Genomic DNA, 25,600 nt, shown 5'->3' on the forward strand with positions numbered 1-25,600 from the left:
CCTGGCAGGCACGGGGGACCATATGGGACGCCGGGATTCGAACCGATGACCTTGTGCATGAAAAGTAAACATCTTACCTCCATGTTATCTCTTCGGCCCCTAAAAACGTTTTTTAAATAAAAACAAAATAATAGTGGGCCGGAGAGATAGCATGGAGGTAGGGCATTTGCCTTGCATGCAGAATGACGTTGGTTCAAGTTCCGGCATCCCATATGGTCCCCTGAGCTTGCCAGGAGCAATTTCTGATCATAGGAGTAATCCCTGAGCGCTGCCGGGTGTGATCCAGAAAACCAAAAATAAATAAATAAATAGGAAATATTTCCCCCAACAAGCCATTACAATAGCTACTCCCTCGTCTGGTTTAGTGCCTACTATACTGCCCAGACTTCTTCAGATGTACTAGGATCCCAACCTGCACAAGGTATTATTCAGGAACAGACAAAGCCCGACATACCTGACTCCTCTCTCTGCTCAGCTCCCAGCCATCAGGGTCAAGGGAAAGGGAAACATTGAAAGAAAAAAAAACTCACTCTCAGTTTATGCAAGAGAAGCAGTTGAACCACATGAACCTTGAATGACTAAGGTTCAGGGTACTTGAATTAGTACAGAAGGAATGGATTTGGGGACCTGGGAAGACCTCAGAGATATTATAATCTGATTGTTTCTTTCTGCCAGGGTTGAGGGGTTCGTTTTTGCCCAGAAAGGCTCTGCATTGACCAGGGTTGGGTATGACCTTGAAAAAGCAGGAATAGCTTGCCTTTTCTGTCTGCTAGATTCTCTTCTTTAGAGAACAGTCATTCTTGTTCTTCTCCCAACTTTGTCCTTGCCTTGGAAGGGTTTAAATAGAGACTGTACTACCTAAGAAACTTCCCTTCTGACACTCATTTTGAAAGCTCTGAGATCAGACTAGAAAGAAGGACCCCTTGTGGTTCCTGAGGATACCCAAGCCTGGCACTTAAGATACACCTTAGCGTCACTCCTAGAGATTACAGACTCACACCCAACCTTCAGAGCCTTGGGCCTCAGGAAAGGAAGCACTTTGTTAAGGTCACACTTAGAGTTTGTGGCAGAGCTAGGACAAGAAATGGAATTTCCCAACTCCATTCCAAGACATTACTTCTTAAATTGTGCCCGAACTGGAGGCATTTCCTGACATGCATCAGTGCCAAGATTTGGAGCTTGGAGGCCGGAGAGATAGCATGGAGGTAAGGCGTTTGCCTTTCATGCAGGAGGTCATCAGTTCGAATCCCAGCGATCCATATGGTCCCCCGTGCCTGCCAGGAGCAATTTCTGAGCCTGGAGTCAGGAATAACCCCTGAGCACTGTCGGGTGTGAACCAAAAACCACAAAAAAAAAAAAAAAAAAAAAAAAGATTTGGAGCTTGAACTTTCAAGGGCTGGACTGGGGCTGGACTGGTGACACCAATCAGGGCAAGTGGTAAAAGAAAGGAAGGTTATCTTCTGGCTCAGAAGACTCATTCATCAGAACAGGGCCTCTTCCTTTGCAGGGAAGAGAGAGGTAGTAGTGAAACCTACCAGGCCACACTGGAGAACTCTTTTATTCATCATCAGGCACACAAAAGGCATCTTGGCAGGAGAGACCAGATCTCTGAGGAAGACACAGCCAGTGCTCCACTCCTCCCATACTCCTAACCCCCTCACCTGTTGATAGAACTGACGCTGGGCACCGTGTCGTTGTCACACACCCGTTCGGCAAGCAGCCGGTCCCTGATCTCCCAGGCAAACATGGTGGGATTTTGGCGTTTATACTCGGCAATTTTCTCCACCACTTTGGGCGTGGCAACCTTTGGCTTAGAACCTCCAATTACTCCCGGCTTGATGCTCCCTGTCTCATAATACCTAGGATCCAAGAAGAAAGAAACTAAAGTCAAAAAGAATCATTAAAATGGATATTGGCAACAAAATATTGGGCCCCTCAGTTCAGATCAGCATAGTCCAATAAAGCAGAGTAGAGACTTAAACATTTAGGCTTCTGAACATTTGAAATGAGCTAGTTTGAATTAAGATACCCTGTCAGTGCAAGATATATACCAGAGTTTTAAATTTCAGTATAGGAAAAGCATGCACTATATCTTGTTAATAAATGATAATTCAATAAGGAAATAAAAAGACATGCTTTTTGTTTTTTTAACTTCAAAAAATAAATGTTATAGTGATTATAAATTGAAATAATATTTTAACCTATTAGGTTAAAAAGAATATATATGTGATTTAAATTAATTGCACATGCTTCTCCTTTATTATTTTCAATGCACAAAAATTTCTTTTAACTTCAAGGTCAGTGTTGAAGAAATAATATAGTTGGTAGGAAGCTTTCCTTGCACATGACAGACTCAGGTTCAATCCTTGAACCCCACTCAGTTCCCTTAGCCCCACCAAGAGTGATCCCTGAATGCAGAGCCAGGAGTCAGCCCTGACCACTGCCGATGTACCCCAAAATCCATTATAAAATAAAACTTTTAGGTCAGCAGTAGAGGATATACTTTGCAATATGAGGTTTTGGGTTTGATATCTGCAACACATACATAGCTCACTTTCTATTTCTACTGGATAGTGCTGGTCAGGATGCTAAATTTCCATTAATTAATGCTTTCATATCTATTGATCATTTTATAGATAATAGAAATCTGTGTTTCCATTAATTCCTTTAACAGCTCTCAATCCCATTTGAGTAACTGAATGAATACATCAATAAACAAGTCTCATCTTTAGGTATAAAACAGAGATTCAGAGAGATTAAAACAATTTTCCCAGTATCATACCAGACTAATTAGATAACCGAGGCTAGCTAACTGGTGGCCCAGCCTCCTAAACTGAATAAAATGTTTCAAAAACTCTGATCGGAACTCTTCATTTCTCAGCTCTTCCATCCAAGGAGAGATCTGTGTTCTGTGAATGTGGATCTAAAAATGCAACTTGCTTTACCCTGGCATAAATAAAAAGGAGTGCTGAATTCCGCAAGTAACTGTAAATATGTATTGTATGTTAAGTCAAAACCCAAGAATTTTGTTTGTTTGTTTTTGGACCACACCCAGTGACATTCAGGGGTTACTACTGGCTATGTGCTCGGAAATCACTCCTGGCTAGGGGAACCATATGGGATGTGGGGGATCGAACCAAGGTCCATCCTGGGTCAGCTGCATGCAAGACAAACACCCTACCACTGTGTTATCGTGCTAGCCCATAAACGCAATAAATTAAAAAAAAAAAAAAGGTCCCTGCAGCTCTTCAGGGACTTCCCCGAAGTAAATCGGTGCTTCTAAGGACATTTCCATGCTATCAGCTCTCCCTCATTAAGGCAAATAGGATGTCAGGCGTTTACAGGAAAATCGAGAAGAGTGCCATGGAAGATCATTTTAGGGGGAGAAATTACTTGCTTCCTTTCTGATTCTAGCGTTTTTTATTGGATATTCTCTTGCCACTTACAGAGGAATCATTGGCTTCCTCTTGGAAAATGAGATTATATTGTAGTTGGGGGGGAAGGAAATTTTAGAAATGACTGGTAATTTTCACAACTGAGTTTATTAAAAAATAAAGGGGGGACCAGAGTGATAGCACAGCAGGTAGGGCATTTGCCTTGCACACGCTAATCCTGATTCTATCCGCACAGCCAGGAGTGACCTCTGAATGCAGAGCCAGAAGAATCCCTGAGTGCTGCCCCAGTATGGCCCAAAACCCAAAAAAGTTAGTAAATAAATAGAGTAAGAGGGGATTCTTCATGATAGAAGAACAAGGGTCACCCAGAACTATGCCCGGTTTCATTTACAAAAATGCTGACATTTTCAGCCTGAGGCATGTCTGGTTGGACATTAAATATCTTAGAAGCAATAATATAGATGTGGAAATTCTACTTTTTGTTGAAATGAGTGTGCGTTTACATATTCTGACCATACCAGAAACTCAACTTACCCTCTCTCTGTCACTGCTAAGAAAAACATTTAGTCATAATTGTTAGAAATATCTCAGTAGGGGCCGGCAAGGTGGTGCTAGAGGTAAGGTGTGTGCCTTGCAAGCCCTAGCCAAGGAAGGACTGCGGTTCAATCCCCTGGCGTCCCATAGGTCCCCCCAAGCCAGGGGCAATTTCTGAGCGCTTAGCCAGGAGTAACCTCTGAGCATCAAATGGGTGTGGCCCGAAAAAACAAAAAAAAAAAATCTCAGAAATTATATTTTGCCAGAAGGCTAGAAAAGTAACTAAATCCAGGTGCAGAGCAATATGTAGCCTCCAAGTCTGCTTAGATTTTGCAAGAAGTTATTAACAAATGACAATCAACTCAGTAATGAGGCCTTCTAGTTTCAGACGCACAGTGTACAGAGCTCTGTGTTGGATTCCCTTCCTCTTACACCAATCCTGAGAGACTCATGGAGTTTGGTAAAAGGGAAAATGTATCATCACAAGATAAAGTGACTTGCTGTACCCCTTTCTGCTGGAAGTGGAGAGCAACCCGAGCTTTCAACCTTGACCCTAAATCCAGAGTTTTCCTGCTAGAGTTGACCACTGCTATGACTATAAAAATGAAGGGACATTGGGGCCGGAGAGATAGCATGGAGGTAAAGCGTTTGCCTTTCATGCAGGAGGTCATCGGTTCAAATCCCGGCGTCCCATATGGTCTCCCGTGCCTGCCAGGAGCAATTTCTGAGCCTGGAGCCAGGAATAACCCCTGAGCACTGCCGGGTGTGACCCAAAAACCAAAAAAAAAAAAAAAAAATGAAGGGACACAAGGACAGTATATCAGATAGGGCACTTGACTTGCATGCAGCTAATAGGACACCCCATATGAGCCCCTGAGTAATCACAGGAGTGATTACTGAGCACAGAGCCAGGAGTAATCCTGTAGCACTACAGGGTGTGTCCTCCCAAAAGATAACAAAAATTAAAACAATAACATGATGCTAATGCCACCTTGAAATCACACAGATGCATCTCCCCCCTAATCTGCTCACTCAGCCAATAGTTGCCTAGTGCCTATAGGAACAAGAGTGACAAACAGATGGCCCTGAGCCAGGAACTCTGAAGAAGAGTTGAAGGGATGCAATATTCCTGGAGCAAGCCTAGGCATGAGGCAGGGTGAAACCCCCACTCTCCTGCTTCTTGCCTGGCTTTTGTGGCTATGAAGGCACTGAGGGTTCTCCAGCAGTGCCAAATGTGGTCTTCACACAAGAGGTCTCTGTCTCCCTGGCACAAGGACCAGACACTTAAAAAGGCAATCTTGGAACTTGAGAAACCTCACTGTATCCAAAGAAGGGCCAGGCAAACCAATCACCCTTTTTCCCCAGAAAAATATCCACTTCAACTTCACTCCAACAGGTACAGATAAACCAGCCTACAGTGGGGCAGAGCAAAGAGGTGTCCTTAGGGAAGGAGTCAAGAGGTAAAGGGACTCACCAAGGACACTAAAACTAACTTGCTCTTGGGGGCCGGAGAGATAGCATGGCGGTAAGGCGTTTGCCTTTCATGCAGGAGGTCATCGGTTCGAATCCCGGCGCCCCATATGGTCCCCTGTGCCTGCCAGGAGCAATTTCTGAGCCTGGAGCCAGGAATAACCCCTGAGCACTGCCAGGTGTGACCCAAAAACCAAAAAAAAAAAAAAAAAAAAAACTAACTTGCTCTAAGACTCTGGATCCTGAGCTTCTTGAGCATCCCCGTGATCCCCATTTGGGTAACAGGCACATGTTTGCCCTGCGCTCATGCAGACAGACTAGTCAGACGGTGAAGGAAAGCTTTACAAAGCCCAGATAGCACGTGCTGCAGATTAAGGCCCTCAAAGTAGTTGTGGCTGTGGCATATGGCCTCCACAGCTCCAAATCACATAACCCTCCCACACCAGATTTCAGGAAAAGAATACAGCAGTCTGGCTTTTGGGGGGGGCCCATGGGGCTTTAGGGGTCTCACAGGCCACTAGCTTGTGCCTCTTGAACCTCTCTAGAATGGACTTGTGTTCTGTGGTCCTAGTGCCCCTGCCTCACCCGACCACCACCACCACCCAGCAGTCTGCCCTTCTTCCTGAGACGCCAGGGTTCCCCTGCCTGCCTTACCCAAAGCCTCTGGAAAACAAAAGTCACCACAGAGTCTCTACAGTTTGTCACCCCCTGTGCATCCATCAAATTCTTTAAGGACCAAAAAGAAAAAGAAAAAGGAAAAAAAAAGGCAAAACAAAACATCAATGGCTGGCAAAATTATCCCAGTTCGAAAATCCCTAGTCATACTGTTTTAGGGCTGAACATGTTTCTTAAAAGGCAGTTCTAATTAGAGTGACATTTTGTCCACTGTGGTTCTTAGTTATGAAAATAATGAGCTATGAAATTCCAATTTATTGTTGACAACTTAAACGGTCAAGCACCCGAGCGGCACGGAACTTCTCAGCGCCACTCTACCTACTGACATATCTATTCGGGACCAAGGGCCCTGCCTTCTGCACCTGGCAGGACCCTGTCCCCTTCAGTCTTCAGAGGAAATCTGGCACTCGGACCTGACACCCTCACATCTGGACGCCTTCTCTTGAGAAGGGTTCATCCTCATGTCCTGAGATTTTGAATATCCAGAAACATGTCAGATCAGAAGAGATGTTTCAGAAAAAAAAAAATTAAAAAAGAAAAACGAAAGAAAAGCCTTCCCTCTCTCTCCCTCAGTAGAAAAAGGCTGACCCAAAATATCAAAGACCTGTTTGGTTGCACGAGTCTGAGTCTAAAATATTTCTTTTCTCTCTATTTCTCTTTCTTCTCTCTCTCCCTATCCTGTCTATTTTTCTTTCTCATGCTCATTTATCTTTGCTTTCTCTTTTCTCTATCTCCCTTGCCTCTATTTTCCTCTTCACCTCTTGCTCTATCTTCCCACTAACAACATCACTGTTCTCCCCAAATACCTTTCCCCTTGAAAACTCTAGCAGGGAATCTCAGGTTTGGTGCATGCTAAAAAAAAAAGGAGCAGAACCCACAGCCCAAATGATTTTAGAAATAGTGGAATCCGGGCCTGGAGAGATAGTACAGCGGTGTTTGCCTTGCAAGCAGCCGATCCAGGACCTAAGGTGGTTGGTTCGAATCTCGGTGTCCCATATGGTCCCCCGTGCCTGCCAGGAGCTATTTCTGAGCAGACAGCCAGGAGTAACCCCTGAGCACTGCCAGGTGTGGCCCAAAACACCAAAAAAAAAAGAAAAAAGAAAAAGAAATAGTGGAATCCATATCCCTTAAATGACCCCCAGACCCTTATCTCTTATCCCAGCTTCTCATGACCTCCAGAAAGACTTCCAGGGTTAGAAATGAAGGCTCTCTCCATCTGAAAAAAAAAATGCCTTAAATCCAGAAATTTGGAAGGGAAGCACAAGCAGAAATGTATCATGTTCCTGACATTCTTCAAAATATGCTTTTTTTTTTTTTTTTTAAATTCAGGAATCGATTCTCAACCCAAAGGAAAGGCACAGGACAAAGGTTACTCTCTGACTGGAAGAGAGAAATCCTGGGAGAGTACCGAAAACCTCGACCCAAAAATGCTCCTGGCTGCCAGAGCAGAACTCAAACAACTTCACACGTCTGTAAGCAAACCTGTAGCTTGTGCTTGGGGGTATGCTGAGCTGCCAATGCTCTTAGCAGGCCTTTCAGCTCTTCCCCGCCCAAGTAACTGACCAGCGATGGACCTGGGTCAGTAACTCGGCCTTTCTAGGTTTGCTTAAACACTGCTGTGGATTGTGCTGAGGCTCACTCGAGAGAGAAAATAAACTCGCGTTAAGAAGCTGTGTGGCCCTGGGGGAGAATCGGTATTGTTAGTATTTTGCTGGTAGCAAATCGCCAGGTCAAGTGGCACATTTCAAATGTCAGATTTGAGAGTTAGTGTTTGCTTGGGCTTTTTTTTCCTCTCTAATTTAATATATACTTAGGAGGCCTGTCACTGAAAGAAACAAAGCACATAGAACGAAAGGACAGCAGCCCCACATAATGAGGTTGATGATAACCCAAAAGAGCAGTTGGGAGGTTGCAGGAGTGGGGAGAATGACAGCTGACTTTTCAAAGACATGAAAAAAAAATTGAACTCTGGGGACTTTATAACTTGTGGATTGTCCAAGGAGTACTAGGTAAACAGGCCCTAGTCACCTGGGTATGTCCAGGAATTTGCCAAGAACCTCTAACTTACTCCTTATTCTAATTGAGCAGGCTTTAGATTTAGAAAACATATCATCCTTCTAGACTATCACCCTATTTTACATGTCACTTGAAACATGGGTTTTCCAGGGATATTTTGATCCGAGTGGCACTGAAGGGTTTCAGAAACCCAGAGAGCTGTGCATATGAGGGCCCAGGGGCACCAGGATCCTCACTATGACCACTACAAAGTCATGATTTGAGGTGGTTATTTGAAAAGGGAAGCCTGAAGCACCTGCCTTTACCTGCCAAGAATTTTGCTGACACAACCATGGCTGACTCGAAGCTGCCTGGAGATGTCGCAGGGCCTGACACCTTGGTGAGCAAGTTCCACTATCCTTTGGCGGACTACATCCGGGAGTGGTCGTCCATTCACAAAAACCCCCCCAAGCTGATTCACTCCTCCATGTCCTGAAATAGATCAGAAACAAAAGGCAAGGAAAAGGGTGGTTAGAACCAGTCACACAGTAGAAGTGCCATTGTAAGCACCCAAAGCCCCTCTGATTAAAAATGACCATAGGAGGGATGTGTTGAGCTTGGAATCTTATTGGGCTGACTCCATGAGCACCTGCAGGCTGCTTTTGAACACTAATTTTCATAGTCATCTCTCTTTGGCCTGTTAATTGGACTACTGAATGCCAACATATCCATGCTATGTTTCCTTTAGTTGCTAAATGTTCCTTGCAATTTGTTTGAAACAATGGAATATGTAAAAACCCCAATCTAGACTAAGGATACAATATGCATGCATTATGCTAAAGTCTAAATCAGAATTTGAGGAGAAAATGCATTTTAAATAATTGAATTTAAAGATAAATTTTAATACTTCAAGTAATAACTTTTATTTAAAGCTATTTCAAAATTATTTGAAAGCTATTTTTTTTTATTTTTGGGCCACACCCAGCACTGCTCAGGGGATACTCCTGGCTGTCTGCTCAGAAATAGCTCCTGGCAGGCACAGGGGACCATAAGGGACACCAGGATTCGAACCAACCACCTTTGGTCCTGGATCAGCTGCTTACAAGGCAAATGCCGCTGTACTATCTCTCCGGGCCCCTGAAAGCTATCTTTTAAAGTGAAAAAAGACACCTAGATCTCGGTGTGGGCATATAATGGTGATGGAGAATGATTCTTAAATCAGCAATCTAGGGAGAAGCCAGTATTTTTTCTTGAACACATTTATCTTTCTCCTTACATTTTTCTAAATAAAAACATTTTAGTTTTTAAACAACACAAAATAAACAAATCACCAATCTAAATAAAGGGTTAAAGTTTTAAAAAATAATATTTAATCATATCTGCAGAATAGTAGACAAAACCCAACCACTTCTCTGATTTAAAATAACAAAAATAACCCTTCATACAGTGGTGGTGTAGGGAGTAATACACAAATAAGGTGCTGCTGACATGCAGCCATGACCACTGCACCTTGCTCAGAACACACAAAAGAAAGGGGGGTCGGAGGATCACATTCTACTCAACTGCATCAGGATTTGTGATAAAGAAGTTTCCTTGGACTTTTTGGAGTGTTTTTGCAATTGACAAAGAGATTTTCTTTGGTTCATGGGAAATGCAGAAGCTAGGAGAAGACCTCGGTGTCTCACTTTTCTAAGGATTCAGGAATAGATTTTAAGTAGAGTGGAGGAAAGTATATTCTCCACCCACAAAGCTCCTTCTCTTACATCACAATGTCTCTAGTGGGAAATGAAGAACCAAATGAATGAAGAGTCAAAGAAGCAGCAAAGACAGTGATCTGGTGTAGCTACATCATTGACCTTGGAGCTGTTAATCAGCTGCTAACTGGCTGACATCCCTGAGAACTGTCAAAAGCCAAAAGCCAAGTGCAAGCATTTACCAATGCTACTGGCAGCTAAGAGGCCAGGGGAAGAAGAGGGGGGCATCTCCTTCAAAATTGGTACTTGACTGGACTGAACTGCACCAAATAACTAGAGCATCTCAGCACTTTATACACACACACCAGCTCTAAAACCTAAACCAGCACCTAATTTTAGCTCTCCATCCACCCCCAGTACCCAAGTACTACTGAGACTCAGCAACCACACCTAAAATGAAGAGAGAAAACACCTAGAACATAATCAATTACCTAAAACTGCTAGAGAAAATCACTGATGTATCCCATGAGTCCAAATCAAATATTTCTCCAAATTTCCAAATTCTGACTAATTTGAAGAAAACGTAATTTTATAGATAACTGTAGTACTTAGTTCTAGTTCTAAACTGAATTTCTCCCTGCTTTTCAAAATGAAATTCACTCTGTTTTTATTGTTCTGAAAGCAATAGGAAAACAATCCCTAGAATTTTACCATGAGAAACCCAACTGTACAGTCCATCTGAATTACCAAGACTGCAGGGAATCCTGGTAAAGGATGTAGTGAGGCTTTGTTCTGAGATTGGAACACCTAATTTTAAAAATATTGTGAAAGGAGATGCAGTTATAGCACAATGAGTAAGCACTTGCCTTGCTTTGCACGCAGCTGAGCCAGATTTGATCCCCAATATTGTCCCCAAATCTTGCCTAAGCACATCCAGTGTTGCCTCCAAATAAACAAACAGCAACCACCAAAAAAAGCAGAGAAGATCTTTCAAGAAGGGGTTGTATTTAAAAATAAAACATTTTTTTGAAATAGGTACAAGATCTTTTGGGAGAATAAATAAGGTAAAACTGTCCAGCATACTTTTAAGAGAACATTAATGAGGCCCACCTCCATTTACTTGTTGCTTAACACCCATGGCAACTAAACTTTCTACCCAAACACTGCATCAATTTAAGATTCAAAGGATCTTAAATTCTGAGAGCAGAGTTGCAGACATGTGTGCATTTGGGGAACATTTGTATCGCAGGAGGGAAAACTCTGACATGGTATATGACAGCAGGTCCCCAGACTCTGACTAGCAGTGCTCTTCTTGAGTCTAATTCCCATGTCCACAACTGCCACCAGACACCAGACAATGGGTGGGGGGGGTGAATATCCCTCAATTTCCTGAGGGAAAAAACCCAAACCCACTTGGTTCGGTCACCATCAACCAATTGAGCCTTTTAAAGGGTAAGAGGGGGGATTTATGATGGTGCCCTGAGCCATCTTCCACTTAGTTGATATTATAAAGAGTAAAACTAAAAAGTATGAGGACAGATGGAGAGAGAGAGAGAGAGAGAGAGAGAGAGAAGAGGTATGCAAAGAATAGGACTAGATGAGACAGCCAGCCAGGAGAGACAACCCGGAAGAGAGGCCTCAGGTTAGAAGACAGAAGAGAGAAAAAGAATGAATCAGTCTGCATAGGCCAGGAAAAAGAAGAAAAGTGTGGTGGACAGTGGGAGGTGAGAGTCTGAGGCCAGAAAATGGAGAAAATCATGTATGAAGGGCTGGGGGTATGGAAGGAAACCATTGCTGTCGTTGGGTTTTATTTTGGGTGTGGAGGGCTCTAGCTTCAGTCCCCTACATCTCCTCTGAGAATACAAGCTCTAGTTTGAGTTTTGTGGGCTCCAACTGTGTGAGATGATCCAACAGAGAATTGCTTGAGGGATCCTTAAACTCAACTATACTTTATAGAAACCAGGAGACTTTGAGAGTGTCCAAGAGATTCAGCAAATAAATGAAGTCTAAGGCCAGGAAATGAACAAGGGAAACAATCCTGTTCCCCAGCCTCAATCCCCAGGACTGTGATTGAAAGGTAGTATGGCAAGAGGGGCTGACTTGCACATGAACCAGGCCTTTGCAGCTGAGGTCTGAAGGCCAGTCTATAGAGATGCTCTCTGCACAGATGAGAGCATGCTCCATCAGGGTGTCTATACACATCCCAGAAGAGTTTTAAGGAGTTGTTCTCTGCTGAGTGAAGCCAGACTGAACTTCAGGACCCCGGATCTATTGAAATTTCTCCTAGTGGCACGCACACACACACACACACACACACACACACACACACACACACACACACACACACACCACCACCACCACCACCACCACCACCACCACCACCACCACCACCACACACACACATCAATAAGAACACAGGGCCAGAATTGGCTCTCCTGCATGGACTGCCCATGTCATCTCAGCCTGGGGTAAGACACAATCAAGCCAGACAGAGAGGTGTTCTTGTACATCTAGGAGGAACCCACACAGTCCACTACCCATTCTTTACAAGGTCTGTCCTTCCCTTTCTCCTGTAAATACTGGAGATCCCAGATCCAGCTTTGACCAAGTGAACTTTCTATCAGTCCTTCTGTAGCTCTGACCTCTGAAAAATGGGTGTACCTAAAGACTTCTACAACTTCGGATAGGAGAAAAGCTAGAAGAGTATTTTACAACTGGTAACCATACCTGGGGGAGGTGGCAAAAAACACTGGAGAGGAAGGAGGGCAAGAGGGAAGAAGGTAATTTTGCTAATGAAAACCAAGAGCCTAGAATAAGGGCTGGGAATCTGGGAACTTAGAAAAGCATCTCTTCCCAATGTCTAGCTCTGCTCCAAATTTATCTCCCCACAGAGGCTGTTCTGTCAGAGAATGGATTGAGCAGAATCAGGAAAGAGGATGAAAAAATAAAACCAAGTCTAGGGTCTCCATCAATCTTTCAGGATATATCAGAGCCCCCATCCCAACCCCCACTATAGCCAGCACACTGGTTTCCCAGAAGAGGTCCTGCATGGTGCAATCAAATAGTCCTGTGTTCCACAACCAAAGGTACATCCAGAGAAACCAAAACAGTCCAACCTCCACCATTCTGCCAGGGAGACTGAATAAGAGAGAAAAGAGAACTAACTTCTACAGAAGGAGGCAAATAAAGACTGGGGCAAAGAGGGACAAAGATGATCGTTAGCTAAACAGCACCTAGAGAAAAAAACTGCCTTCTCCATGCTCACTCACTGCCAGAAGACTTGCAGACCACCGGCGCTGAGGTTCCTCCCCAAGAGCTGGGGCATGACCTCTGGGCCTCTGGGCTCTATGCAGAAGGGGCGGTGTAGGTCTATGAATTCCCACCGGTAAGGAGAAAAGTAAAGGGCCCTGCCTTGCTCTATTTCGTTCCCTAACTGCTCTTTGGCCAAGCTAAAGGCTTCTCCACCTCTGGAGTATTGGCCCCAACTAGTTTATTTTCTGGCTTACTCTGCAGGACCAGAGTCTCCCAAGAAAGCCCATTCAAGTCTGAGGCAGGGATGACTGCCAAGGGTGCTGGGGTCACCATGAACTGGAAATCATTTTGGCATAGGTCCCAGACAGGGAGCAATCGTTTGGGCTGGGGCGGATGGAAGCGAAGCAAGCAGCTTCTCTACACACATCTCCCGACCCCTTTAGTGAATTGTCTCCCACTCGGACTCGGGGAACTGACACAAAGAGAAACGGACCTGCCCCGGCAGCCAACCGAGGAAGAGCTCTGTCTTTCTTCGCCTAACAGGCCACTCACACCTTCAAGGACAGAAAGAGAAGCATCCATCCAGGGAGGCTTGCCTTCTTTCTAGCCGGGTCTCTGCTTGCTGCCTTTGTTAAATAGAGGACCGCGACTGGGAAAGCTGTCTGAAAGGGAATCTAGTTTAGGGAGGGGGGATGCTCCCAGTCCGGGAGTAACACTCTAACCCTCCACCAATGGGGGCCCAGCAAAACAACCGGCTCTTGCCGCTCAAGCCTGACGCCTTGCAGGGACTCCCCGCTTTGCTGAGAAGGGAAACACAATTTGTTACATCTGGAATTTCCTGGAAACCTCAAAATGTAACCTGGCGTCAGCTCATCACCAGAAGAGCGCTCGTCCCACAGGAGGCCGGACTAATAACGAGTAAACTGGCAAACCCCGGCCAGGCAAGCAGCTGGGCCCGCTTCGCTGATGCCCAAAATGACCCTTCCCGTATCCTGCACACGCAGCGTCTTTCAAAAGGCACAGGGAACTGGTATGGTGACTAATTAGCTTCTTCTTTATCCCTCCTCCCTTTCTCGGGGAGAAACCATCAGGAGGCTGGCCTCCTGCAGAGACTTTTAGGGTCTCCGCACGATCTGGCAGCCTTCTCAGCAGAGGCTGAGCTGAAGGGACCACGACTTCGTTGATTTCTCAAATTACCCTCCTCAACTCGAGCATGCTTCTTCCGTCTCTGAGCTCGGGACCTGGTGTCCTCCCCTAGCTCTCTCTCCCTCTTCTTCCATATTTAGAAAGCACGGACGACCCCGGTCAGGCCCCCATATTGCCCCTACCCACCCAAGCCTGCTCTTAATCAGCTCTTAACCACTGCTGGAAAAGGCACCATCACCAAAGGAGTCGAGGTGCGGGGCGCTGTCTTACACTCGGGCTGACCTCTCCTACAACTTGGTGCCCTCGGACGAAGACCCTCTCGGAGCCATCTCTGCTCAGATTCAGAATTCTCTCAGCACATGGTTGGTGGATGCCACTGGCTTCCCTTCCCGGCAAGGTCGCAGCTCTACCGTGCGTTGCTGGAGGCGGGATTCTGAGTGGCAAAGCGACCGAGCCCAGCGGCCAGAAGCCGGGGCCTCCAATGTTCCCCCCGTTGCCTAGGAGGAGCCTTTCACTTTGCAAAGTTGGCCGCACCTTAACAGTGCTCTAGCATCCTCTAGGCCTCCGTGGCAGCCCCGAGGTCCGGCACCCCCAACCCCCGTCCCGGCGGAGAGTGAGAGAAGCGAGCTTGCCGCCTACTTACTATGCATGGATGCAAACGGGTCGTGCTTACAGTGTATTTCCATCGGGGCGCTCCAGACTGCAGGCCGGCCACCGCCGCCGCCGCCGCCTCCCGGCCCCAAAGGGCTGCCCAGCGCGGCGTCGGGAACCGCCAGGCCCGGGCCTCGAGCGAGCAGGTCTTAGAAGACGCGGCGGGCGCTTTCGGGGCCGCTTCCACACCCTCCGGGTCTGAGACCACCGCCGCCCGGAGCTGCCTCTAGAGGCGGGAAAGGGAGCTCGTGCGTTCGGGTTGCGAGCGGACGCTCACTCCGCCGGCTGGCTCGGCCCTCCCCAGGGCGCGCTCCGGCTCAGGCAGCCGAGCCCGAGCCGGCCGGGAGTCGCTGCGGCCCCGGCGCTCCCGGCTGCGGGGGCATCGTGCACGGGTTCGCGTCCGGGACGACGAGACGCCCCCGGCCTCGGGTGCGAGCGGCTGGCTGGAGGCGAGAGGGACGCGCCGCCACTCCGGGGCTGGCCGGTGGCTCGGCGGCCCCGCCGCTCCCGCGCGCTTCTCCCTCCCCGGCTCTGCTCTCTCCCGATCCCGCTCTCTGCTCTCCGCCTTCCCGGGTCTCCGCGGCTCACGCCCGCCGCCTCCGTGGCTCCACGCCGCCGCTCCGACGTCTCGGACCAAGTTGCACACAACTTCCTCCTGGGCCGCGCGGGGGGCCAGGGCGGGCTCGGAGGCGTTTCCGCCCCGGACGCGGAGGCCCCTGGGCTGGGTCCGTCACCCCACCCCACCCCTGGCCGAGCTCCCCACCCCAACCCCGGTGCCAGCTGCTTTCAAAGTTCCTGCGGCTCCCCCATCACGGGGACCGCCAGAAACGAAGACGAACGGCGGCGACGCGCTCCTCCTGACCCGAAGCCCCCCAGCACTGAGCCCCAACAGTCCGTCCGCTCTCGGGGCGCTAGTTCAGACTGTCTTTCGGGGCTTCTCCCGGGACGGTCGCCGCGCCTGCCTCCCCCCGGGCGTGGGGCGAAGGGCCGAGCGGAGAGCAGAAAGAAGGCCAGCGGGACGGCTGGTGCTGAGATGAAGTCGCCGCCGGCTGGGTCTGCCCTCGCTGCCGCTGCTGCTGCTGCTGCTGCTGCTGTTGTGATCGCCGCGGGCGCTAGCCCATCGCCTGCTCGGTGCGCACAGTGCGCCACCGCGCCGCCCCGGAGCCGCTTTCAGGACCCGCTGCGTGTGGACAGCGCCGCCCGGGGCTCAGCCTCCCTCCGGGCGGGGGCGGGGTGGAGGCTCACCTGCCAATCACGAGCCGCCGAGCCAATCAGAGCAGGAGCGGTCGGCCCTGGCCCAAGACACTCTCCCATTGGCTGGCTCCCCGGCCGGCCCCGCCTGATTAGCCGGTACCTGGGCAATGGGAAAGAATAGGGGGCGGGGCCCCGGCGGCGGCGCCACGTTCATTGACAAACGCGCGGGGCCCGGGCCCGGCGGGTGCCCGGGTGGGGGAGGGACTAAGGAGTCTACGGTGTCCCCCGAGCGTCACCCCGCAGCAGATCCCGAGAGAGCCTGACCTCTGTACTGGCATCGACGGGATCTTGGACGTCCTGAGGGATCGGGAAACGGGGTCGAGAATCAGGGTGGAAGAATTTCCAGAAATCCACACATGTAAACGGATGTTGCAAGAAGCAAAGGAATGCAGTGAAGATACACTTTCCATCTAAGCAACATCAACTAGATTCCTAATGTTCACGCATCTCTCTCGGTGTACTGTACTCGTCTATATAATATGCATTGATTGATCTAGTCTTTAAGGAAGGCTCTTTCCAATGAGACATTTCTCAACTTTATAAAGTGCCTTTCAAAGACTCCAGCCTCCAGTCCACCTCATTCCTCACTGTTGATTGCGCAAGAACCCCAGTTCTCAGCTAACCTGAAGTCTGGATGTTGAGGAGAGGGAAAAAAAAATAACTTACATATTCTTCTTAGTTAAATTACCAGGATTTTCCTGGAGGACCAGGATGTCTGAGACTTTTAGACCAGATTGCTTAGGAATGAAATGCTGAGCTCCTTTTTTTTTTAACCTAAGACTATGACTAGGAGATGACAGTTGTCTGGGTACGGGTATGTTGGGGACTAATGGTGAGTGCAACAGAAGGCTTCAATCTGCAGAGACAATTCCACATGTTGTGTAAGTGGTCCTAGGAACTGAATAAGCCCTGCCATGTTGTGTCCAGTGCAAATGAAGGTCCCCTACATGGATGAGTGGACTGACAGATTTTATTTGCAAGAATGGAGCAAAGCCAGGGTTGCTACTACACTGCAGCTTTTAGTTATTTCTAAACTTAACCCTCCCTGCCCAGGGTTGTTTTTGTTGCTCTTAAAACCTAAAAAGTACATTATAACAAAATTCTCCCAACCCAGAATCTCTGATACTGTTTTCTAAGGTGTGAGGCCCTGAGAGCACAAAGGAATGGGACCAGTTTTAGGGAAGACACTAAAGATTCACCTACCTCAGAAGCTCTGTGACAGTGATCCTTACATACAGTGACCCAACATTTCTAATTCATTAGCGATGAACTTATATTTTTGAATATAAATTCACCAAAGGGCTACTTGCTCCAGATCTTGGAAGGCAGAGAGAGCACATGATAAACCTGGGAGGACTTCTGGGTTATTCCCTGCCTCAGTCTTTTCCCTTTCTATCTACCTCTTCTTCTTTTCTCGTGCCTCCATGTGAGTGAGTGAATGTGTCCGTTACAGGGCCCACCTTCCTGTCCCAGATTCAGCTGCCCCTGACGGGTAGATACTTTTCCGGTGCTGACACATCTCCCCGCTCCCTCCAGGACACAGCTGCACAGAAGGTCCCAGTGGCCCTCTGGGGCCTCAGGAGTGCGCATTGCAGGAAAGGAATGACCGTGTTCTTGCTCCTTTGTTCTCAGTGCTGCCTGTCTGCATCTTCACTCCTCCTTAGAACAGAGTGGGAAGTTTGCCAACATTGGAATGGGGGTGAAAAGACTTTTCAGACCACTCTACCCTTGACAGACCAAAAGTGACTAAAATTCTACCTGGGGGATTTGCAGTCCTAAGAGGGGCAAGGGAAGAGTTTGGGGAAAAGGAAGAGTTTGAAGGATACAACCATATACACCTCCAACTTTCTACCAACTTTCTAAGATTCCAGTGTCCTAGAGTTAAAAAGGTTCTGAAGAAAGGCATTCGCCATTTTACAAGATGAGGAACCTAGAGGCCTAGATGGAGGTAGTGGGCAGGCACTCCTTGCCCAAAAATCACAGCAAGTTTGGGGGCTAAAAATAGATCTGGACTTGATATCTCAGAAGGGCTCCTCGAAGCCATTCTGTTGATGGATGGAGGGCTTATGTTTTGTTTTTACTTTATTTTGTTTTGTTTGGGGAGCAAATGAGAAAACAGTCAGTACATGCACTCACAAGCTGCTTCTCATATACAACTTGGACTAGATTCCTGGAGCACAGACTGGAACCACCGTGGTGATCCCAAAAGAAAGGGCTCTGATTTCCATTTTATACTGAAGGTGCCCTTTCAGGAGGATCTGGGGACCGCCTAGTTGGTCTATGTAGTTCTGTTCTATGGTTCAGAGTGCACAGGGTAAAACAAGCTTCACTTGAGGTGGGGGGATAATTCACCAGAGCAATCCCAAGGAGCTGACCTTCAGGAGCTTCCAAAACCTAGAGATGCCACCAGACCCAATATTCAGGTTATGTTGAGAAGCCTTACCAGTCATCAAACTGCTCTCAAGAAGAAACTGGTTTGAGATGATATAGATAGGGCTGGACTGAGGGGGCCCCTCTTGCCTCAAGAGGTCAGAGTGTGGACCGGTGCTCTCAGAAGAGAAAGAAGAAATGAGCAGGGAGTATGGTCATGCACTCAACCTTTCTCCTAGCCATGATAGCACAATTGTGTTCCCCAGAAACCAGACTTGCACCTCTTTTAGGAGGCTGGGAAGAAAAGCACATGCCAAGAAACTAAATTTTTGCCCAGTGAGTTTGAAAGTTTCCTGTGTTAAGAAAAGCCATCGAAAAAAATATAATAATAATAATAATAATAATAATAATAATAATAATAATAATAAAAGCCATCGAGAAAAAAAAAAGAAAAGAAAAGCCATTAAGAATGTGTTCCTCGATCTTCAGCCACTGTGCCTCACTCAGGGCTCACTCCCTCCTGCCTTCCTCCCCTTTCTCTCTCTGCACAAGCCTGTTTCTCCTGCACCTAAGGCAACAGAAGCAGCAGAGGGTCCTCACTCTCCATGTTTAAACCCATCTCCTGATCTTGCATAAAGACCTGTCAAGTATACAGGTCTTTTCATTGAGAAGGTCAGAAATGCTACTGATGTCTGTCCTCATTCTGACTGGTCCTCTCACATCAACCCTCTGCTAAATAGTATACAAGAGTGGGTGGTCAAATAGCTAGTTGAAAGTAATCCAAAGTCCTGTGTTATACCTGGATCAGAAGTCTGCTATGTTTGGCCCAGATTTATAGGAGTCCTTAAAGTGGTAGAGGGCAGATAATTTAACCAAAAAGTTTCAAGAACTATGTAGAATCCTATTGCCAGGGCTTGACATCATTCTTATCGCATCCCAAGGCCCAGGGACTCTAGGATGATCTTTGTCTCCCCCAAAAATGCTGCAGCACTTTCTTGTAGGACTCAGTGTCTCGTGGGAAGAAGGAAGAATGGCTAAGATGAGCCCCTCATCCCACACCACAACTATTTAAAAGATGGAGATCTTTGAATGGCAAGTATCATTTTCATTCCACCAAAATTCATTCCAAAACTGGGAGTTGGATTCCATCATAACGGGTTTAGAGGGAAGCAGAGGGAGGAGGCATCTATCTCTTCATAAGCAGGAATCCAAGTGTCCAAGGACAGACAAGACATTCAGTTCTACTTGCCTGATATGCCTGTCTTGAGTCATGATTTCAAGAAAGTCCTGCCCCTCTCTGGACATCAGTTTCTCCCTTTTGTTAGTACAGTGAAGAGACTACCAGATAAGAAGCTAGTAGCTTCCTGACAAGGGATGATCTCACCCCAACATGATTCTTAAAGGACAAGATTAAAGGACATTCTTACTTTTTTTCCCCCTAGCTCTCCAGATAGAGGAACTAGGGTCAAAAGAAAGATTGTAGCATAGTTTGAAGAAAGGATTAGAAGGCAAAACAATCCTAAAGAGTTCAAAGTTGAGAAGGGTTCAGAGACTTTCACCTAAATTCCCCAACTATATTTCCAGGATTTCCCAGTTTGCCACTCTTCTCCTTTGCCCTGGCCAAGGCAGACCTGTGGCAAAGAAGTGAAGCCTGGGATGTCACCTGAGAGGGTTAGGCTGCAGACCCATCGCCTAGCTCCAGGGTGAAGAGGAGGTGTGGCTTCCAGATTTTAAACTGGAACCAACCTCAAGTCCCCCACTCCCTACCTCCCACCCCACCTATGTCCTCCTGGAGGAGAAATGAAATGCTTTATTGATCAAACGATTATTCAGGCAATTGAACTAATCAAAGAGCCCATCGACCGCCATGAATTACATTCTTGGTAGACAACTTGTCGGGAGGCTAGTTACTCAGACCCTCTCCAGACCCTCATGGGCTTCTGAAGATTCCCAGCCTACATAAAGCTCCTATTCCCCAAGCATAGACAGCTTTGGGAGTCCAAAGGTAGGTAGGAAGAGGTAGAGAATAGTGCTGAAACTGAGGTGTTTTCTGGGTTCTTTTACCTGCCCCCCTCATTCGGGGAATCCTCTTTACCTCTCACTACTCCTTTGATCTCTGCCTCAGTCATGATTCTGGAAACATCCGTGCCCAAGGAGTTGTCCTGGATCTAAGCATCTAAGCTAGACCTTCACAAACCCTGCTCCACCTTTGACTTTTGTGGTAGAGGTCCATAAATCTACAGGGGTGAGGGAAGGAGAGAACTAGTGAGGGGTAGGAAAGTTTTTTGGGTGGCAGTTAGCATAGGCCTAGTGAGAGAAGGCTGCATTCATTCAGCCTTTCCCTTACAGCCTCCTGCTGCCTGCCACCCCAAAACTAACCCTACACACACACACACACTGCCTGTGCCTATGGTAGGAACCAAGAAGACCTAAGTGTGTGCCTGGCCCAGAACCAAGCACACACACATGTTTACACATCCTGAGCCTGAACACATAGCACAGGGACACACACACACACACACACACACCTCTATCAGGGGATAGCATGAAATGAGGTTGAAGATGCCTAAAAAACATCGTGATTAGCCCACTCTCATCTGCCAAGGACTTGGGGATTCAGCACCCTAAAGTCACATCTCCACTCCTAGCTGTCTCAAAAGGAGAACCCAGGTTGGCTATTCTCATGTTCAGTGCAGTTGAACCCCCACCTCCACCCAGGCCACAAACATCTTGGTGTCTCCAGGCCACACTGACATGCATACAGGAGTGGTGAGAAATGTGAGAGGAAGGGTGAGAAAGGTGCACTTTCTCACATTAGCCCAAATAACTGGAAAACCACTCAGAGGCACGCAGTTTTAGACAGAGAAACCCACATCTGGAACACCAAGCTCAAACACCCACCAAAACGTTGCAGAGTACAGAGCTAATTCGCAGGCTCAGAAACGCTGATACACGAGGACAATTTTGAAAACACTCCTATGTATGCCCGCACCAACTCATTGTCATCCCAGCACACAGCTGAGCCCAGGTGTCAACTCACATCCCAAACAAACTTTCAGATTGCCAGAGAGACACCTACATTAGCATTCAGAGAAATGGAGAGCGTTCAAAGAAAGGTCGGGCAGACGCTCGGACTGAGGCAGAAGTGAGTAAATGTTGGTGAAAAGACACACAAACACACCCCTGACCCCCATAAGCAATCCCAGTGAAAATGCAGCTCTCCCTCCCTCACCCCCCAGCCTGGGGCCCGGGTGCGTGAGGACCGGCGCCGGGTTGCGTGCCTAGAGAGCGAGCCTGGAGCGGGTCCCGCGGTCCTACCTGTCCTGCCGGTGCGAGGAGCCGGATAATTTTTTTCTAAATCCATCTTGATTTTTCAGAACTTGATGGAATGGACGGGGGGTGGGGGGGCAGTTTCCACTTTGTGTGTGAGTGTGCTGGCTCTTTTTTTTTTTTTTTTTTTCCCGTGGTGCCAGAGGCCGCTCACAGGTCGGAATAATTCAAGCCTTCCGCTCCCCCGCCGAGCTGGGGTAGCTGATCACTGAGCTGAAACTAAACGTTTTAGGTGGAAAAAAAGCGTCCGAAGGCACCGTGAAATGATTAAGGAACTAAAGAGCTTCTCGCCATGTGAGATCATGTCCTGTTCTCCCCAACATCACAAGATGTCCCCAGACGCGCCGCGCGCGCCCTGCCCGGGGCTGCCAAAGGGTGTCGGGGCCGTGTGGCCAGCCAGGCCTGCTCAGCGGCCTAGACGGGGCGGGCCGGGCTTGGAGCAGTGCGGGAGGCCGCGAGAGCAGCAGTGCGGCCGCCGCGCCTCCCAGGACTTTTATAGGGGGCTGAGGGGGAGGAGGGAAGGCAGGCTGCAGACAGAGTCCTACGCTGGCCCTCACACCTCCCGCAAAGGGCCGCCTGAAGGCCAGTTGGGGTCCCAGGGAGTCGCGGCCGCACCTTCCTTAAAAACCCTGGTCTTAGCGTCCAGGCTCTCTGCTTGGGTCTCAGGGTCGGTGACCTCTCTAGATGAGTCTAGACCCCACTGTATCGGCTTCGGTAGGCCAAAGTTTTTGTTTGTTGTCAAAGAAATGAGCCCATCTGTCAAGGATATGCTTTATATATATATATATATATATATATTCTTTTAAAGAAGGGTTTGCAAAAGCTCAACAGTGAGTTCGGGCTTAGAGGGCCCGTTCCGGTCTCATTAGATTTGCCTCTAGGGCGGCGCCCCACCTCTGAAATCCCAGGCAATTTGCTGGTCTCCGCAGTTGGTGCCCGACTCCGGTGCAAGGCCAGAACCCTAAAGGGTCCCTCCAGGGCCCCAGCTCAGCCCTTGGGTCGCAAGGCTCCTCCCTACTCTTGACCCCTTTCTGGCCCGGGGTACAGAGGCGAAGCTGGGAAGTCCCGAAGAGAACCTCTGATTTTCCGCGGCTGAGCACCCGGGTAGGACAGAGCCATCGCAGGAGGTCCTGGCGATCGGCAAATGTCCCAGACCCCTTACCCCGGCCCATCGCTGAGCCCTCTTTGCCCCCTAGACCCCAGAAACCTGCGGCGTCCCACGAGCCCATGGGCTGGATTCCAGAGGCGGGAAAGGATCGCGGGAGAGCTCGGGCAGAGGTGTGGCGTGTCCAGCCCTCTCTCGTCGGCCTCGGCTCAAGCTCCCTGCCCTTCTCACTCTTCCTCCCCTGTCCCAAGTCCAGCTGCTGGGTCCGGCCATTGCAATCCGGTGGGGCCCCGCTACGGGGGTGGTCGCTGGGGCGAGATCCCCCCACCCCACCCCGCCGCCCAGAGGGGTGGGGGATGGTGGTGGCGATGGAGAGCTAAGCGTAGGCCTCTGGGCCCCGCCGGACAATGGCAGTTTGGGAAAGTGAACGGCCCTAGGCAAGAGTGTTGTTTGTTTTCTAGAAGGGGTGGGCACGAGTCTGAGCCACAAGCTAGAGGGGCTTAAAACTCGGAGCCCGGGGAAAGGGGGCGGGGGGCGGTGGCAGAGGGGACCGGACAGCGCAGAGGCACTTTGCCGATTTTGCCTCCATCGGAAACGTGGCTGTGGATGGCCAGGCACCCACCACCATCACCACCATGACCAAGTGGTCTGTAAGGCCCCCCTGCGCCGCCTCCTTCCTACAGCCTGCAGGTCCGAGTCCCCAACACGGCAGGCTGATTTCTAGCCTCCCCGCGCACTCCACGCTGCCTCCATGGCCGTGTCCTAGCTTGGCCTCCTGCCCGACAGCCTGCCCAGCGCCCGGCGGCTGCACCAGCTAATCGGCCTGTGAGAGCCCGGATATCTAATGCCTTTCCCTGCAGCGGTCGGGGATATCTAGGGTTTTGTTTCTTTGTTTTTCTCTTTAGCATTTCTTTTCTTTACTTTCTTTCTTTGGAAACTCATCTGAGATGCCATTTGTGTCTGGTACTCTGCTTATTTTTTCATTTTTTTTCTCCCAGTTTTAATTTGGGCAGGTTTTGCCTGAAGGATCTGAGTCTTTAAGCTGGGATTTGTCTGTGTCTTGCGTGCATTGGTTCTGTGTGTTTTTCTGTACTTCGGGCAGGTACTTGTACTCTGCTTTTGGAAGGCTCTTCCTGCCGGAAGCAGTTGGCGTGTTCTGATTTTGTAGGGGTAGGGGCTGCCTATCTTAATGAATTTTGTATTTCTGTGGGCTGTCTATTTTACTTCTTTCGATTTTGAATTTTTTTTATCCTCTGAACATTGGGGTGGGAATTTTGGTTTACCTCTTATTTGTTGGTTTAGTTTTGGTGTCCGCTATGAAAGAGAGACAGAGAGAAGAGAGAGAGAGAGAGTATGAGAGAGAAAGAGAAAGCGACAGATATTTGTGGGAAGTTTTGGATTAGGGAAGTACATCTGCCCCTAGTCCTTTCCTGACCACAGCCAGGAAAGGCAGGGGATTAGGCCAAGCACCACCAATCGTGGGCTCGCCGGCTACGAAATCCCTGGCCCAAGAGCTGCTGGGTCGACCAGGACTCGCTCCCCAACGACGCAAAACAAACGAGTGCTCCTGAGAGTCGCCCGTCACCAGTCATAACCCGGGGAGTCTTGTAGCGCTAGCTCCGGGCCTCCGAATTCACAGGGACCACGCCCGTTCTCGGGGTCCCCAAGCCCATACGCTCTCCTCTGCCCACGGAGCCCGCAGTGGCTCCACCTTCCCTGGCGCCAGGCCAGTGCGCTCCGGACCTCTCGGACGACCGCATCGTTAGACCGAGGGTGGCAGGTGATGACATCTCTTCGGAGGACACGGAATTGCTGCTTCGGCCCTAAAGATCCTGGCAGTCTCCGCGCCGCTGGATTTCCGACCCCAAAACTCACCCCAATCCCACCCCCATCTGACTCACCCGCAGCCTTAGCACACAACTCTGCTCAGCTTTCGGTTTGGAGAGCCTGCCCCCAGGTTTGCAAGCACAGACACACGAATCGACACTCGAGCATACACAGAAAGAACACAGCTAGAGAGCCAGAGCAAAGAGAGACCGCAGGAGCCCGGGGGACCGCGGCCTGCAGGTTGAAACAGAGCGGGCAACAGCTCCTGGGGAAGCCAAACTGTGTTAACCCGAAAGGTTCCGAGGTCAGCAAGGTTCCGAGGTCAGCAAGAGGTTTGCTCTCTCTCTCCACCTTGCCGGGACTTCTCCGCTGAGAGATACCTGGATTTCTCTTATGCTGCACCCGGGAGACCCGGAGAAGCAACTTTAGATCGGCAGAGAGACAGGCCAGATACGTGGGCAATGGAAGCGGGGAGAATCGAGGGAGAACACACGTGGAGAGGTAACTACGAGATTAGGAAGTAGTGTAGGGGCTGCAGGCCGGCTACCCGAGAGGGGCCTCTGAGTGAGCTGCTCCGGGACCCCAGCGCTCTTGCAAGGGCGAGAAGGCAGAAAAAAAAAAAAAAAAAAAAAAAAACCAGAACGGCAGCAAGAGAAAAGGCCAAGAGAAGTGCTTGGCCTTGGGTACGCTAGAGAACTTCTTCCAGCCAAAACCAGGCTTTATGCGAGAAGCCGGCGGGAGGCCAAGGAGCCCAGATTGGGGAAACTCCCGAGGACTCCCGGATCGACCGCACCCCACCCCCCTCCCAGCCCTGAGATCCTCTGCCCGAAATGCTGCCACGGTGGACCACCCGCTAGGGCCTGTCTGGCTGAGAGCGCGGAGAAAAGACCAGGAAAAACGCT

At 48.9% G+C, this 25,600-nt stretch overlaps 1 protein-coding gene across 1 annotated transcript in view; it reads right to left on the bottom strand.

Moving 5' to 3' along the window:
* PAX5 (paired box 5) overlaps positions 1 to 14,847 on the bottom strand; it is a 182,891-nt gene extending 168,044 nt beyond the window's left edge. Inside the window, exons 1-3 of the mRNA XM_049773776.1 lie at positions 14,805 to 14,847; positions 8,396 to 8,561; positions 1,662 to 1,859 (exon numbers count right to left, since the gene is read on the bottom strand). Of these exons, the coding sequence (XP_049629733.1) occupies positions 1,662 to 1,859; positions 8,396 to 8,561; positions 14,805 to 14,847 (407 nt within the window). The remainder of the gene's footprint in view (positions 1 to 1,661; positions 1,860 to 8,395; positions 8,562 to 14,804) is intronic.
* Between the last annotated feature and the right edge of the window lie 10,753 nt (positions 14,848 to 25,600).

This window comes from Suncus etruscus, chromosome 1 (assembly GCF_024139225.1).
Source record: "Suncus etruscus isolate mSunEtr1 chromosome 1, mSunEtr1.pri.cur, whole genome shotgun sequence".
NCBI classification, from domain to species: Eukaryota; Metazoa; Chordata; class Mammalia; order Eulipotyphla; family Soricidae; genus Suncus; species Suncus etruscus.